The following is a 16,836-nucleotide window of genomic DNA, read 5'->3' as shown; positions in this document are numbered from 1 at the left end:
GTATCAAAAACACAAAAATAATACTTATACTTTATTGGCCAATAAAAATATATGGATATGTATAATGTGATCACAATATATAAATCATACAACTTAATTACAACTTGACAGAACTAAATATTAAAGTAAATAGCATGTTAAAACTTTTTTGCTTACTACATAGAAAATAATGTGTGGCATAGAAATTCCCCTCAAAATGAAATAGACAATTCCTGGGAGGAATTAAGTACACATCATTGAAAAATTATCATTCGTTGATTATATATAAACCCATCACCTTTTTTTCTGACATCCAATTGTTTGTTGTCAACAATTTTGAAAACAAACAAAAATGACAAAAGAAATATCAAAATAAGTTTTTTTCCATAATCATTTCCAGTATCCAGGCCAAGGTCATCTTCTATAGTTCCATAGTTATACTGGAACTGAAAAAAAAGAGATTAAGCAACATAAGCATTTAATTCTACTATAAAATCATTTCATAGCAATATTAAGAGTAGGAAGAAATTCCATTGGTCATAAACAGGCATAAATAGATAACATGCAAAAAAAAAACAGTGAAGGGTTAGAGAAATAGAATGTTTGCTCTCTGTTGGGTGTTACTACAATTCTTCAATTAATCTGGGAGGGAGGAAACTTTATTAGACTTGTCCACAAAGTCTTTAGATAACATTTTCTTATTTGTTGGCTTAACAAGTTTGGGGACTTTTACTGAATTTTAATTTGTCGGTTTTTAAAATGTAATTATTAAATAATCTCGATAATTATAGTCTACAATATCTGCATATTTATCAATGCATTAATAATGCCTTTGCATTATTGAAAGTTTATTATTTAAAATTAAATGACCAAAGATTTATGCCCAGTTCACAAACAACTTTTAGAGGTCGATCAATTTATTCTGTAGGTCAACCTAAACAAGTACAACTAACAAATGTTCTTGTAAAATCGGTCAACCTAAAATTTTCAGACTTCAGTCTTTTGTGAACTAGGCTCAAATAAAACAGACATCCTGTTTTATTGTAAATTTAATGAATTAAATATCTTACTAGGTATCTGGCATATATATGGAAGCTCTAAATTACATGGGACATCATTCCACTCCAATTCTTGATTTCCAGGAAATATAGCATTTTTTGAATATTTCTAAAATTGAAATTAATATTAAATCTAAATGTTTTTAGAAGAAAAGCTACACTATAGATGTTAATGTCTGTCTGTTATTGAAAACTCGTGGCATATTTTTTTTGAAAAGGCAGATAATTGACATATCATAACTTTATATCCAATTCTATTTCTCTCCCTTCCATCCCTCCACATATATTCCCATGAACCATTAATATTTTCTATGGGAGGGTAAAACAGAACCATTTTAATATATATATTGTCTTTATCATTACCTTATACATAAAATAGGGTTAAAAAGAATTATTTCACTAGTGACACCATGACATTAAGTGGGTAAAATAGTTTTCCTTGGGATAAACCATACTTTATTCCTAGTGATGAATGACATTATTTTTATAACAGTATAGGATTATAGTACATCTGCTTAGAAATATCTCTCTCTCTTAATGTATATTATAATGTGAAGCTTGTCATTTTGAAAGCTTATTTGTAATCATTCTTGTTTTGCTTTTTATAATTATAGAATACTCACAATGGCACAGTGTTCTATTCCACCAAGGTTATTAGGTTCGCCCTCATTAAAATTGGTATACCCATCTTCCACTAAGATATATAATACACAAGATAATAATTGTTTTATTAAAAAAATTAATCAATAGCTATTTAAACTATTGTCCCATAACTAGGTTTAACTAATTTGTGGGTTGTTTTATGATAAGATAAGTCCGCAAAATATTTCTAAAGCATTAAAAGGACAATCTAAGATTATAATTTTACTAGATAAGATGACATTTTGGTCTTGTACTAAGATACTTCTTAAATATTTAACTTCACAATCACTAAAATCATTAAAGAGGATATTAACCATGAAATAAGGTTTGAAATGCATTTTTTTAAACTTTTTTGCCTTGTTCATAAAAATGGACAAATATAGAACACTACAGACCTCCAGCATTTTATATTCCTTTTTTTAAACAGACTTTTTAATTAAATATTGGTAGGCTTTTGACTTCTAAAGAATACGGCGGGTCAATTTGCAATTTTTTTTGGATTTTCACATTAGTAGACATTGGCAAGGGTTATTTGGCCAATAAAAAACCCTATGAAACTTGAACGATTTTTTAAATCCAAAACAACGGGCGCGCGGGGGTATAAAAAGTGCCAACCCCTGATAAAACCAAATATCTAAATTCCTTCAAACACAATCATGTTGCATATCAAAATGACTGCATTGATATGCTGATTACGAATCTGAAAACCGTGTTGAAAAGTATTGCTCCTAGTTCTAATAAGATCTCATTAAGTACCTAAAAACAGCTGATTTAGTCAAAATTGGTTTTTTTTGGTAGGTTATTTGAAAATCATTTCAGACTGAATCAATATTTTTCAAAACGGTTTTCAGATCTATAATCAGCATTTCAATGTGGTCACTTTGATATGCAACATGTCTGTGTTTGAAGGAATTTACATTTTGGTTTTGTAATGGGACGGACACATTTTATACCCCCCATGCGCCCGTGGTTTTTAAAATAAAAAACCTCTTTCAAGTTTCACAGGGTTTAAATTGGCCCAGTAACCCTTGCCAATGTCTACAGTAACAAGCCCTTTTTACTCCACAGGGGGAGCATAGGCCGCTGACAATTTGGCAGTGTTTCTGTAACAATGTGGCTTTTTATGTATATGGGATAGGGTTGTAAGCCCTATGATTGCGGTGTAAAGCGTCCATTTGCCAATGTCTACTAATGTGAAATTCCAAAATCGACCCACCCAACTAAACAATTAAAAAAGTTACTTGGAGTTCCATCAATCCACAAAAAGTTAAAAGCATTGTCAATATCCTGTGCTCCAATGTACCATCCTTCAAGGTTTTCTTCATCAGGAATCAAAAGTGCTAAAAAAGATATATTTGACAAAATTATTTATTTTTTGTATTTAAATTGTCATAGAATGCTAATAAATGACTCTTAAAAATATATTTCAATATTAACCTTTAACAAATGTGTCCTCTTCCTCAGAGTCTAGAATAGCAAGCTGTGAACCTAAGGCCTGACACTTTAGAGCAGCAGCCACCCAGTTCAGTGTGTCTCCATCATCAGAAATCTTATAGCATACTCCTAAAATATGTGAATCAATTTTAATCAGAAGATTTTAGATATTGTGATATATTTTTGTGTCTACTTTTAAGTTTTAAAAGAATGTTATGCTAATATTAGTGGTCAAAGGAGCCTATACAATCTAGATAAATCCAGGTATATATTAGAAGGTGCCTAAAACTATTTACTTTATATTTATCTACCACATATAATTTCCCAGTTCCTTAGGAATATTTTTAAAAAGTATGTTCTATGTTACTATAAAGCTGGTTAATTGATAAAATTTAAGAAAGAATGATCAAATTATGTTCCTCTTTTACTTTTTCAGATTTATACCATAATAATAAGTTTTTTTAGTAATGTATAAAAAATTTGCGTTTTAGTTTGTTTTCATATTTCATGTTTTGATAAATTAGGGTTTTGGGGTTATATGTGCCCCAATCATTATATCAATCAAATCAGGAAATTTTACCTGTTTCAGGGTTTTCTATCCAGCCAATTGGGCATCTTTGAGAAGCTTCATAAAAAGATAATCAAATTTAATATATTTTGATAAAAGTGACAGGATCTCTGTGTGTCTGTCTGCACAAAGGGATTTTGTTAACTGCTAAACTAGTTATCTTATACAATTGAGCTTCTCATATGTTTATAACTATTTTTAAGGATGTCATACCCCCTACCGATTTGAAATTTTTAAGATAAGAAAGATATATTACTATATTGCCTCATTTTAAACATAGCCCTAGCCAATGCTATTTAAAATTATGTATTTGGATTGTCCATTGAATGTAGTTAGTTCTAGGCACCTTAACTGTCCAATATGGAGCAATATTATAGAGATTTATATGAAGTTACTTTTTTTTCTAAAATATCTAATTAATATTTATATCTAAAAAAGTATTTAAGCTAGAAAAAATTTACATATTTTTTAGAAAGCTTCAATAACTGTTTATTCTACTAGATCTAATAATCTAAAAGATCATGATTATCAAACTGATAATAGAAAAAAAATAACTAAAAGATACATCTTTAAGTTATATTTACATGGCAAAAAATTTAGGGAAAAAAATAATGCATATTTGCTAATCTGAAAATTCAAATTTGCACATTTAACTTGTTCACACTGAACAGTTCGATAAAAAGTGCATGAAAACATAAAGAAAGTGTATGAACATTTGGGGAATCTTTTCTACTTTGTTTTATAAGTAGAATAAAAATTGATATTTAAATTTTTTTCAAAACTCTGCAATATTCAATGATATTTTAAGTTAGATATTTAAAATCTTATTTGTTTTGTATTATTTATATCAAAATCTGCACCAAGTCAGTTGTAACAAATTTAAAGAAAGTTTCTTTATCATATATAATTGTTTTTGTAACTAAAAGATGTGCAAAAAAATACAGGCATTTCTTAATTGAAATTGAAAATGTTATGCATAACATTTGAACTGCTATGAATTATAGTTTTTTGAAATATAAAAACAATTCCTGTAATATCTATATTGTTTTTTGAAAAAAGAAAAAAAGCCGTATCACTTAGTCAGCACCAAACCTCCAGTTTTCAGGATGTACTTAAATTTGTGTTAGAGTTAAAATTGGCCTTAAAAATTTATAAAACGTTATTTAATATGTTAAAAAAATGATGATCTAAATCTTAATTTTGGGGATAATGGTCTTAAAGATGCTCTTTCTGGTAGTGATGATGATTTATTATTTGAGACAAAATATTAGTTTGAAATTTGATAAAAGAGATTGACAAAATTTCCTTTTAATTGACATTTAATTTAACTATAAAGTTTTTTATTTTTAAAAGATTGACAAAAAGGATTTTTGTTACTTTTAAAAATGGGGTTGTTCTTGCCACAAAGATGAGAAGAGCATGAAAAAATATGAATGAGTGCATTTTTTATGTAGAGTATTAAATGATCCAATGACAGAGTGGTCAATGGATCATTTGACTGTGGTCAATTTTTCCTAAAATTACGATTTCAGATTATTGCATTTCACAAATTTTCATTTTTGTAGTGTTTGTTAAAGTTGTAGTGTTATATTTAAATCACATTAACTCCTAAAATATAAATTTGACTGACTTATAGTCAGATATTCTTCATCAAACAGGTGAAATGCAGAAACAGTTTTAGCCCTCCTGCATTAATGTAAACTGAGATAATATTAAATGCGACCCCCCCCCATCTTCACCCTTGATAAATTAATTAAGGCGTGGAAAGGAGACTGCCTTTGAAGATTTAAGGAGATATTTGCAGCTACCTTTCATTTGACAAACAGCAGCTAGCTTGCGCCCTCTATTACAATTTACATCAGCCCACTTGAGTTCACTTGAGTTTGGCAACTTATACCACTAAAAAAATCATGTATAAGTTTTCTTGCTACATAAGAAAATTTGTAATGACATATTTACCGCAGCACAGTCTTCACCACCCTTGTAATTATTTGGTTCCCTTCTATACCAATCAGTAAAAGTCACTAAATTGTAATATTAATTAATAAATGGGAAGATTTTTTATAATAAAATATAACTCATGGGATAAAATAGAATAGTAATTGAATGCCACCCTATCCCCTCCATTTGTTCTATTTCATTTCTGCATGTAATAGGATAACTTTAAAATTGAAAATTGTGTTTTTCTAAAATGGATCATTGGCTTATTAAAATTTCATAAAAATCTGCTGCTGTTTTCCTGCCTACCGCCAACGGCTCAAATTATGTTTTGATATTTTTTATATAAAATTTACATTAAGATAAGCATTTAAAAAAAAAAAATAGGCACTAGCCTACTTAGTCGCAGTGCTCAGCCCCCTAGCCTATAACCTAACTTAAACTAATTATCTTCCTCAGCCAGAGTCATAGTTCTGTGAGGGAGCAAGGGGTAACAAAATTTTCAAAATTAAAAAAAAAATCTGAAAGGATAAAGGCAACAAAAGTTATTAAATAAAAAGAAAGCAATTAATGACTCTGACTAATGTATGGGCGAAATTTATTTATTAGTGGACATGACATGCACATAATTATTTTAAACTGTTGGCAAAAAGGATTCCAACTTTAAAGGATTATGAAATATGCATAATCAATTTTTAAGATGAATTTAATATTAGTCTTTACTATTCATCAGTTTATATGTTTGTTTGGTTGACTTTCTGTCTGTTTTTCTATCTATGTGTATTTCTTCATTTATTTGTATTTTTTCATAAGTGTTAGAAAAGATTGACTTTTGCACCGCCCCCACACCCCTCCTTACCCAATAGATTAAACTGTTTTTAACCTATTTTTATATCATGTATCAAAAATATACTATGACACCAGTAGAATCAGACTGCAGAGCCCAAATTTGAATTAAGTCCCCAATAAACTTTTTTGGGGGGAATAAAAAATTAATTTTACTGTTGCTCCCGTCATTTTGACCAGAGCAAAAGGTATTTTTTACTCAGGGTTATATGTGGCTTTTAGACCAATTTATATAATTCACTTTATATTGATACAATAAAAACCTTACTATGTTCATTGGAAATATTTTTTTTCTAAAACAATTAATTTTATTGAAATATCTAACATTAAAATAAAACATATAATTCTGAAGTCTGAACCAATTAGAAGTCTTGTTTCATTTCAGTTCTTTACAATTCCAAAAAGAGTGTTTTCACAAAGTGACTTATTTCCAATGTAGTTAAATAATTTTTATTTAATTAAAATGAAAAGAATGAAAACCATACACATAAAAGATACATACTTTTTAAAAATATTTTGAAAAATAAGTTTGAATAATCTTATATTTTATCATATTTGTATATGTGACAAAAATAAATTAGTTGTTTTGCATAAACGTTTGTTGTCATCTTACACTATTTAACCCTTTACAGCCAATTTTTATGTGTTTTAAATAAGTGATAGAAAACAAGCAAGATAATGTTAATTCATTGATATATTGTAAAGAATTAAGTTTTTAATGAATTAATTTAGATGAAATCAAAAGGCCTAACTTTACTCTATACCAGAATACTATATTTATGAAGCAAAACACTCTAAAAGCTACGAATTTTACCCCAAAAAAAAGACCTTTTGCTCTGATCAAAAAGGACCACAGCAACAGTAAAAATTAATTTTTAAATCCCCTCAAAAAAGTTTATTGGGGACTTAATTCAAATTTAGGCTCTGCAGTTTGATTCTACTGGTGTCATAGTATATTTTAAATATATGTTTTAAAAATAGGTTAAAAACAGTTTAAGAATTTGCAGAGAGCCTTTTCTTTATGGTTAACAGTCTGGCCCTCTTCTCTACCTTACTAGGAGGTAACAAAATACTAAATTCCAACATAACTTATGGATTAATAAAAATAATATTTACCTGGAGATCCATCTTCCCATACCCAGGAACCTTCCCTCAAAATGTCGTTAGCACCCATCCAGAAACCAGTTTCTTTTCTGTTTTTTAATAATCCTGAATTTTAATAAAATAAATATAAACTATTAAAGATATAATGTAAAACAAATGACAAGGACACAGAGGAAAAACTTACTAAGGAGATATCTTTTCAGTAAAACTCTATTGGATGTTTTATTACATAAGCATGGTTTTTAATATAATGGTAATTCCAGTTTTTTTTTATAAATTAAAGAAGTTATAGAATGATTGTTATTTATTATAAAATATTTAGTAAAATAGACATGGTTTTCTGCTTGGAAATTTTAGTTTGAAGGATTATGAGGCCAAATTGACCATCTAGATCTACTGTAGCTATTCAAATTATGATTCTAAAACTTGAAATTTTACTTATATTGGACTGTCTGAAAGAAAAGAAAATTACTTTAAAAATTCTAAGCAAAACAAATAAATGTATTACTTCAACTTTGATTTTATTCTTAAAACTATTTTCTTCTATTCAATTTTATTTGGATTCTATATTTACAGCATAGCCCTTTGAAAATTTAACCTAAAACCAGTCATTTTTATTATTACAAATTGTTGTCTTATTTTGTTTACAGACAATGCACAATATTTTTAAAATGCCATGATTTTCCTATTTTTTATCAAAATACAAATATTTTCCCCTAAACAACATCTGAACAAGGCAATTTAATAAATGTTGCGTCATTTTGCCCCCCTAATTAAATTTTAGAAATAATTTGCTTAGTCTGGTTTTAGTATCAAAGAAAAAAAATATCTCTTGCAATATAGTAGTACTTTTTCAATTATATGTACTTCCAGCTAATAAGCTCTTTACACAAAAACTCTTTAGTTTTTTTTGATATAATATAGATTTTGGCTCTAATACTAAGATGAGAAATTAAATATAAACACAAAAGTATAACATTTCTGGGCCAAATTTTTATGATTTTTCAATAATTTATGATGGCTGTGCCATGTTTGATTTTAAAACTTGAATCACCTTTAACAAATTCATTTTCCTGTGCTGAATCAATCTTAGCAAGTCCACCTGTACCTCCATCATTGTTTACTTTCGACTTACAGTTGTCCTTTGCAGAATACCAATTACCTTGTTTCTTTAAAACTTTATAACAATAGCCTAAAAAATAAATAATTCTCAAAGAATATGTTACTCAAAATATAATAATAGAATAAAATAAAAAGTTTTAGATACAGCCAGAGATGAGAATGATCAACTTGTCTAAATTTTTCACATAATGCCAAGGAAATTCTAGCTTTTTGGTTAATTTTTAAGACTCTCGAGTTAACATTGAAAATTTCAACTCTTGGGGGATAAATTTATTTTGACAAGATTTAAGTGCCTGCAGGAGGTAAATAGGGGGGGTGGAATTCCCCATCAAAGTCTTGATTAGATAGATTTACCTGAATCTGGATTCTTAGTCCAACCAAGTGGACATCCTGCTAAAAAAAAATAATTTGAATTTAGAATATAGTCAGATATCAAGAATATTGTTACATATTATAACAACCTTAATTATATTGCGGAGAAATAGAAAAATAAATATTTTTTTGTGAATATAATTAACAATGTTAACATTTTAAGAAAAAAATAAATTTACCTTGCACAGAACCAATTATCAGAAAGTTTGCAATGAGAATCAACCAATGCATCTTTAAACAAAATGATCCTTAAAAGCAAAGCTTTAAAATCAAGAGTGGTGTCAGAAGTTAATAAGCAGAATAATAATTTATGATTCTGAACAAAATTGTATAAAAAGTTGTTAAATAGCCAGAGTACAGGATTCTGTTTTATGACATTTTAACATATATTTTTCAGACTTCATTTTAGAGATGCTTTGCTTACAATACTAGAACTTGGTTTTTAGGAATAATTTTTTTCAACAATCAGATGTATAGGATAATTATATCATACAAGATTGGTAACAAGATACAAGTTATATTGGACTTTTCTGGTAGAGCTAGAGAGCTAAACAATGTGTTTGTTTCCTGTTTGATAATGAAGCTAGGAGAACAATTTTTTCATATATATTTATCTTCATGTAAATTTTATATTAGAATATCAAAACATAAATTTTTCTGGTGGCAGCTGTAGTTGGCAACTGTTCGGAATATCAGAAAAAACTGAACTTTAAATATATTGTGTAGATATGTTAGAAAAGCCTAATCTTAGAATTTAAAGTTTCTAAATAAAAAAAATGGTGGTCAAATGAGCCTTTTAAAGATATCTGTCGACATGGAGGATTAGCACCTGCAGGATTATACCTAGGACCAGAGATTAACTTAAACACCTTTATTTCATATGAGGATGTACTAGTGTACGTTAATTTTGGTTAGGATATTTTAGTATTTTAAAGTAACATAAAGTGCTTTGTTATGGTCAAAATAATATTTATGCTCTTCACCTGGATGGCCCTGCCAGGTTTGCTGGTCCCTGCCAGGATGAAAATATTCAAAAAAAAAATTGAAATCGATAGGACAATGCTAAAATGTCCAAATTATTGATAAGTGCTCTTTGTTTTTTTTTGTTTTTTTTTGGGGGGGGGGGGAATACCAGTTTGTGATAAATGAAAGTGGATTTTTGAAAAATTTAAATATTGCTTGACACGACATGGAACTTCCCAAAACTGTAAGAATGATCTGATTTTTTTGGGAAAAAAGACTGTATGCAATGCAGTGCTCAGGAAAATACTGGGATAAAAAGGATAAAAATACAAGAATTTATAGATAAGTCAGATGAATTGTCTGCATATGCATAATCACATAATCACATAATATATAGTTTAAATGAACATAATAACCCAGTATAGGAATATTTTTTTTTGTATTATGAAAATTATACAAGACATACAAAAGTATTATTTTTTTGTAATTTTGTACAGTCCTTTTTTTGGCCCCTATTTTTTTCTCGTACATGTTGTATCAATTTTGTCTACAATAATACTTTTATGTTTTTTTATTACCATATTGCTGATTTTATATCTTGTATTCATATTTTGTACAATATTATTAATTTCAACAATTTGACAGAGTCCAAACATTTTATACTTTACTGAATATTTCAATATGAGTACTAAAGTGACAAAAATGATTAGATAATTTTGATTTAAAAGAGATTCTTTTTTTATACAACAGTATAATACAAAAAAAATTATACATTAAATACTAAGTTCATTTTTAGGCAAAGTTCTAAATTTCAAAAGAAGGTGTATTAACTTTTTTGCTTTTTATTTAAGATAGCTAGCCGGTGCTTTTAGTAAGTAGTAGATGTAAAATTTTTCATAGAATTCAGATATGCAATCGTTTTTTTTGTAGACCTCTTATTTTTTAAGTAATTTAAGTTTTTTTTTTAAATAATTAAGTCAGTTTTAAGGTACTAAAACGCAACAAAATAAAAGAAGAAAATGGCCAGTATGAACAAAAATAGTAAGATCTTTAATTTGACACCTTACTTTTAAAATTCTGTTAAGTAATTATTGAAAAAATCTATATTTTTAACCTCGGTTTAATAAAAACTTTAAACCTTAATATTTTCTGAAACAGACATAAAAAATATGGGTTCATATATACCTTTAGAATCAGAAAAATATTACGAATTCATTCTAAGCAAAATTGAAAAAAAGTAAAAACTTAAAAAAATAAAAATGGCCTAAAATATTATATTTTTACAGGCAACACTTAATTGTAACTATTAAACTAGCCAATCAAAAATCTCTAAAATTGACGAATCAAGAAGCTTCACCTCAAAACTTAACCAATAGAATTGACAAAAAAAAGGATAATGTTCAAACAATATATACAATAGATACTATAATAAAAATAGTGATACTTACATAACATGTAAAGAATGAAAAATTATGAACAAGTATGCTTCAGTCTGTTTATAAACTTCAAAACAATGCAGTTAAAAATGCATTATTGTTTCTTGTGTTTAAAAATATCTGTTACAGTGTATGTACATTTGTTTAGGTTTTGTTCAGGTTTTGTTTAAGTCAACCCTTTAAAGCCGAAAATTATGATTCTTAAAATAAACTTATTTTTTTTTATTATAGTTTTATAAAACTTTTTAAATTTTGCTTAGAATAGATTCATAATATTTTTCTGATTCTAAAGGTATATATGAACCCATATTTTTTGTGTCTGTTTGAGAAAATATTTAGGTTTAAAGTTTTTATTAAACCGAGGTTAAAAAAATAGATTTTTTCAATAATTACTCAACAGAATTTTAAAAGTAAGGTGTCAAATTAAAGATCTTACTATTTTTGTTCATACTGGCCATTTTTTTCTTTTATTATGTTGCGATTTAGTACCTTAAAACCGACTTAATTTTTTTTATAAAAATTTTAAATTACTTAAAAAATAAGAGGTCTACAAAAAAAACCGATTACATATCTGAATTCTATGAAAAATTTTACATCTACTACTTACTAAAAGCACCGGCTAGCAATCTTAAATAAAAAGCAAAAAAGTTAATACACCTTCTTTTGAAATTTAGAACTTTGCCTAAAAATGAACTTAGTATTTAATGTATAATTTTTTTTGTATTATAGTATTCCTTTAAAAAATGTTTTCAAAAAATCCAATTTTGTAGACTCTAATAAAATTTTAGAAATGTATACAATTGAACAACAAAAAAATATACAATAACATAAATTTTGATAAGTTCCAGAAATGAGGACTGAAAATATATATTAAAAAAATTGTCTATTTCTACAATTTAAATTTTTTTCTGAGTACAAAATTTTGGGACTCTCAAAATCAAAAAGCCTAACAATATTATATATATGGATTATTATTTGGTTGATTTTACACCAAATTATCATGTACTTTAATTAAGTGAAACTTGTAGCTGGCTAAAAGAACAAACACCCTTATCCACCCCCATTACCCCATCCCTGGAAGAGCAAATTAAGAAATTAATTATACTCATGTTAGTGAACCAACCATAGAAATTTCAATAATAGTCCACAAAGTTGTTAAGCCAGCAATCAATACTAAGACTTTGGGGACTAAAAATCAGCCCAATGTCCCCTCCCTCCCTGTTTATAGAATTGTGGCGAGCTGTCTTTCATTCCCTTTCATTGCACATTTAAAATGGATTTTAACAAATTTCTACTTTATATAGTTAAAATTTTTGTTGCTAGGTTTCTCTTACTTTTCAGAAAAATGTAAAAAGTATGGAAAATTTGTATGATCTAAAATAGTATACCATTGTTATGCTATTTTTTTTACAAGGGTACAAGAAATTTTAGTAGTACAAGAGAAATATATTAAATACAAAAAACATTTTTCAGCTGTGATTTGGTGGGTTAGAAAATAATTAAAATTAGTACGAGTTGCATAAAATGTATACGATAAATTAAAAAGAAGAAAAATTAGAACCCATTGGACATTTCATATGAGGTTTCAAAAATTGGAATGAATTGATGAAATGCAAATTTTCAAAACTGAAAAAAATATTTCTAAGAGGATATTACAAAAATACAATAAGCATGAAACAAAAATATCTTTTATATCCACAAATTATAACCTGATTATTTTTGTTACTTTAGTGTACATATTAAAATATTCAGTAAAGTAAAAAAATTTTGGACTCTAAATTTGTAACATTGATACTATTGTACATAATATGAATACAATATATACAATTAGCTAAATGATATTAGTATGAAATTAAAAAAAAAAGTGTACAAAATATACAAAAAAAAATATGATGTTAAATTAAAATTAATGGATCAAAGGTTGTAATTTTGACTAAATAACTTTGAATGCAGCTTGCTCCCAAATGGCATTGTGATTAAGCAATGCTTTAGTTTCATTAAAAGGAAACACCGTATAATGTAAAACATATTTAAAGTTGAATTAAATTATTTAAGTATTTTAAAGATAATTATACAAACCAATATAGTTTGTAAAAAAGAATCAATTCTAAAAAAGAAAATATAACCAATTGGTTAATGGGAGTATCCGGTTTATTCATATTTTTACAGGTTAGGTAAATATTAATGATTGCCCTGCAGGGTTTTCTTTCAATGATATGGTTAAACTAATATAATAAATAATAAGGCTTACCTTCAAGCTGAATTAACCAGTAGAAACTGATAAATTTTCAATATTTGCAGTTCATATTTATTAGGACATACAAGTGTTTTGAAAAAATAATTGGCAGAAAAATTCAAAATAAAAATCACAAAACCTTTCCTTTAACCTATAAATAGTTTTTTAGAATATTGGGCATTATATTCAATCATATGTTTAATATTTTGAGAATATTAATATATTGTTGAAACAATACAAAGACATTGAAGTCAATTTGGGTTGCCCCTATAAAATATTTACAATGTCCAATCAGAAGTAAAATAAATGTGTGTGTGTGTTTCCTATCAGGGATATAAATGGAGAAGCCAATGGATGATATTAATGTACTGTACATCCCCATTTTGATACACAAAACTACCCCTTCTATAGATTACAATTGGTGGTTGAAAAGTTTAGACACTTAACTTATTGTACCAACCAACCGAAATTCAATAAAAGTCAACAAACTTGTTAAGCCAACAAATAAGGAAAGGTTATTGTAAAACTTTGGTGACTTGTGTAAAAAGCAGTCCAATGTCACCTTCCTACCTAGGTCTTATCTTAACCAATTTTCCAAATGGTAGAATTTGATTGAAGAGAATAATGATTCCCCAACTCCTTCTTTGGGAGATGCTAATAGAGGCCACGAGGAAGCCACTATTGTAATACCAAATCAAATTAAGGCCTTTAATACTTTATTATTAACACTCATATACCTTTAAGAAATGCTAGATTAGAAATTTGTTAGAATCAAAAAGATTAATTACCTTCCTTGCTATTTAGGATGTAGATACATTTCTTTAGAAAAAAAGGACAGAAATAAAATGAATATGAGCGTTTTTGCACCTTCCCAATCTGTTTTAGTTAACCTTGTATTGAACCAGAGCTGCTAGGGTAAAGTCGTGACTGCTTTATTATTATAAGATGCATCTAAATGAGTTATTTTGTTTCCACAATTAATAAAAAACACTGTAAATACCTTTGCAACTTTTTTTAAAAAAAGTTTAGTTTTTATTTCTCAACTTATAGAAGAGTAGATTTGCTATAAAAAATAACTAAAATAAAACGTTTCTATAATAAGTGTAAACTTTATATCTATTTATTATTATTTATTAATTAGCAGCCTTCGCATTTGTCCAAATTTCACCTGTTTAAAAATTTATAACTAAAAATATCTTTTTAGAACACAATATTAATATTACCTAGAAATTTGGCAAAATATATCCTTATTTATTTATAACTGCTATTACTACAAAAATCTGTATGGGTAACTGTGAAATACTTTGCTCTTATTAGAGATATGCACATGATTTTTGTAAAGATTTCAAACCAAAACAGGCGCAGCCATGCACAGTTGGGACTTCTAAGACAAAAGTTGGTTGTCCGTTGGATGTTACTTAACCTAATATTCTTGGGTGTTATGAATATGCATCCCATTACACGATGCTCTGGATTCTCTAGATGATCACTTAAAAATCAGGGGTGTATCTTGCCCTTACTAGGTATGCAAGTAACTCTAAATCTATCAATACCTGGGGGGGGGGGGGGAAGTGGGTGTCCCACCTTAAAAGAAATAGCTTAAACCACCTCAGGACCAGTAGTTATATTCTCTGAGCCCAATTAGAAGAGTGGTTACTGAGATCTTAAGCTTCAGATGGATAGATAAAAAGACAGATGAACAGACATCGTTTTACTTTGTATTATAAACATAAATTAAACTTAAACCCATGGAGATTTAGTTCTCAAAGAATATATGTACATATTATTCATGATGCACAATTTGGAATTTAAGCAAAAACTATCAGTATTAGAATAAATAACAAAGATGACCATAAACAAAAAGCAAAGCTCTAAAATCAGAAAGTAGACAAATGGACTACACTTTTAATTGTTTTCCTAGAAATCATTATTCCAAAAAGTCATACAAAAAGTTGTTGTCTAGAAAGGTAAAACTAAGCATGTATTAAATTGAAGTACAGCCTTTCTGGTAACGCCTAAAAAGTTACTATGCCTCCTAAAGTATACCTTACTGATGTAGGAATCATCATGCAAAGTATGTAATCAAAAAGTACAATTCTAACATTCCTAAATTAATGATAAGAGCTAATCATTATGGATAAACGGACGGACACTAATTATATAAAAGTTTTTAGAAATACTGTCTGTGAGATATTGCTATACTATAGATTGGAGGAGCAGACAAAATTATTCAAAATATTAATTCTTGCTAGATATTGTAATTTAAAATCATACATTCATTAATGGAAAATATCATTAAATCAATAAATTCTATTTTATTTTACGTTTAAAATCATTGAAATTTAATCATGCCTAAATTCAATGATGATTTGATACAAATGTTTCAAAATTCCTTGAACGTTTGCAATAATTAAAAAAATTTAAACTAAATTAAATTTAAAAAACAAGGATGACAATATCAATAAAAGCGATCATTAATACTAGCATTAACAAATGTAGTTTAAAACTGCATTTAATTTCAACCTCAATTTTGTATAAATCTATTCCAAAATTACATAAATATGTGGTATCGCCCCTTACTTCCCAAGCTATGAAGTAGAGGCTTTCCAGCTCTAAGCCCATGAGGTTGAATTCACCTTGAAGGATGGGCGGAGCCCTGTAATATAACCCCCCCCTATCAGATTTATTTGTTGTGTATATTTATTATAGTTGTAGCCGTATATATTGATCTATAATGTTGGCTAGCCTCTTCCCCAAATGCAGGGAAGAGACTAGTATTGCCTAAATTATCCTGTTTATGCTGTATATATTAGCCATGTAATATTTATTTAATATGTATCTCTAATTCCATGCTATTGATACTACCATGTAATATAGTTTGTATCCTAAGGACGTTATTCCAACATTCAAATTTTACTTCAATTATATTGTTATACATAGAGAAGCAAAGCTTTCTAAGATTGAAGGTTACCATACGTCTGTTCACACTCCCGTAATTTCGGACTCCAGAGGCTGAGACACTCGGCCTCTACCACAAATACAAGATGCTTAATATAGTTATTGAGACTATGGATGTAATAATTGTTAAAGTAATCATATGTAGTTAAAAATAGATAGGACAATTCTAACATACATAAA

General features: G+C 27.8%; 1 protein-coding gene across 1 annotated transcript; it reads right to left on the bottom strand.

Annotated features, from left to right (window-relative positions):
• Positions 1-30: 30 nt before the first annotated feature.
• LOC145333630 (C-type lectin domain family 4 member E-like) lies at positions 31-13,738 on the bottom strand. Its single transcript, XM_080178798.1, has 13 exons — positions 13,714-13,738; positions 9,243-9,311; positions 9,046-9,084; positions 8,624-8,761; positions 7,582-7,674; positions 5,641-5,705; positions 5,490-5,580; positions 3,694-3,738; positions 3,117-3,242; positions 2,921-3,019; positions 1,661-1,731; positions 1,050-1,146; positions 31-425 (listed from the first exon to the last, which is right to left on the bottom strand). Exons 2-13 carry the CDS (start codon positions 9,292-9,294, stop codon positions 415-417), a joined length of 927 nt encoding a protein of 308 aa, XP_080034924.1. The 5' UTR covers positions 9,295-9,311; positions 13,714-13,738; the 3' UTR covers positions 31-414.
• Positions 13,739-16,836: the final 3,098 nt, after the last annotated feature.

This window comes from Acartia tonsa, chromosome 12 (assembly GCF_053477335.1).
Source record: "Acartia tonsa isolate MP-2025a chromosome 12, ASM5347733v1, whole genome shotgun sequence".
Lineage (NCBI taxonomy): Eukaryota > Metazoa > Arthropoda > Copepoda > Calanoida > Acartiidae > Acartia > Acartia tonsa.
Note: the sequence above shows the minus strand (reverse complement) of the source record. Positions and strands in the feature narration are given on the sequence as shown.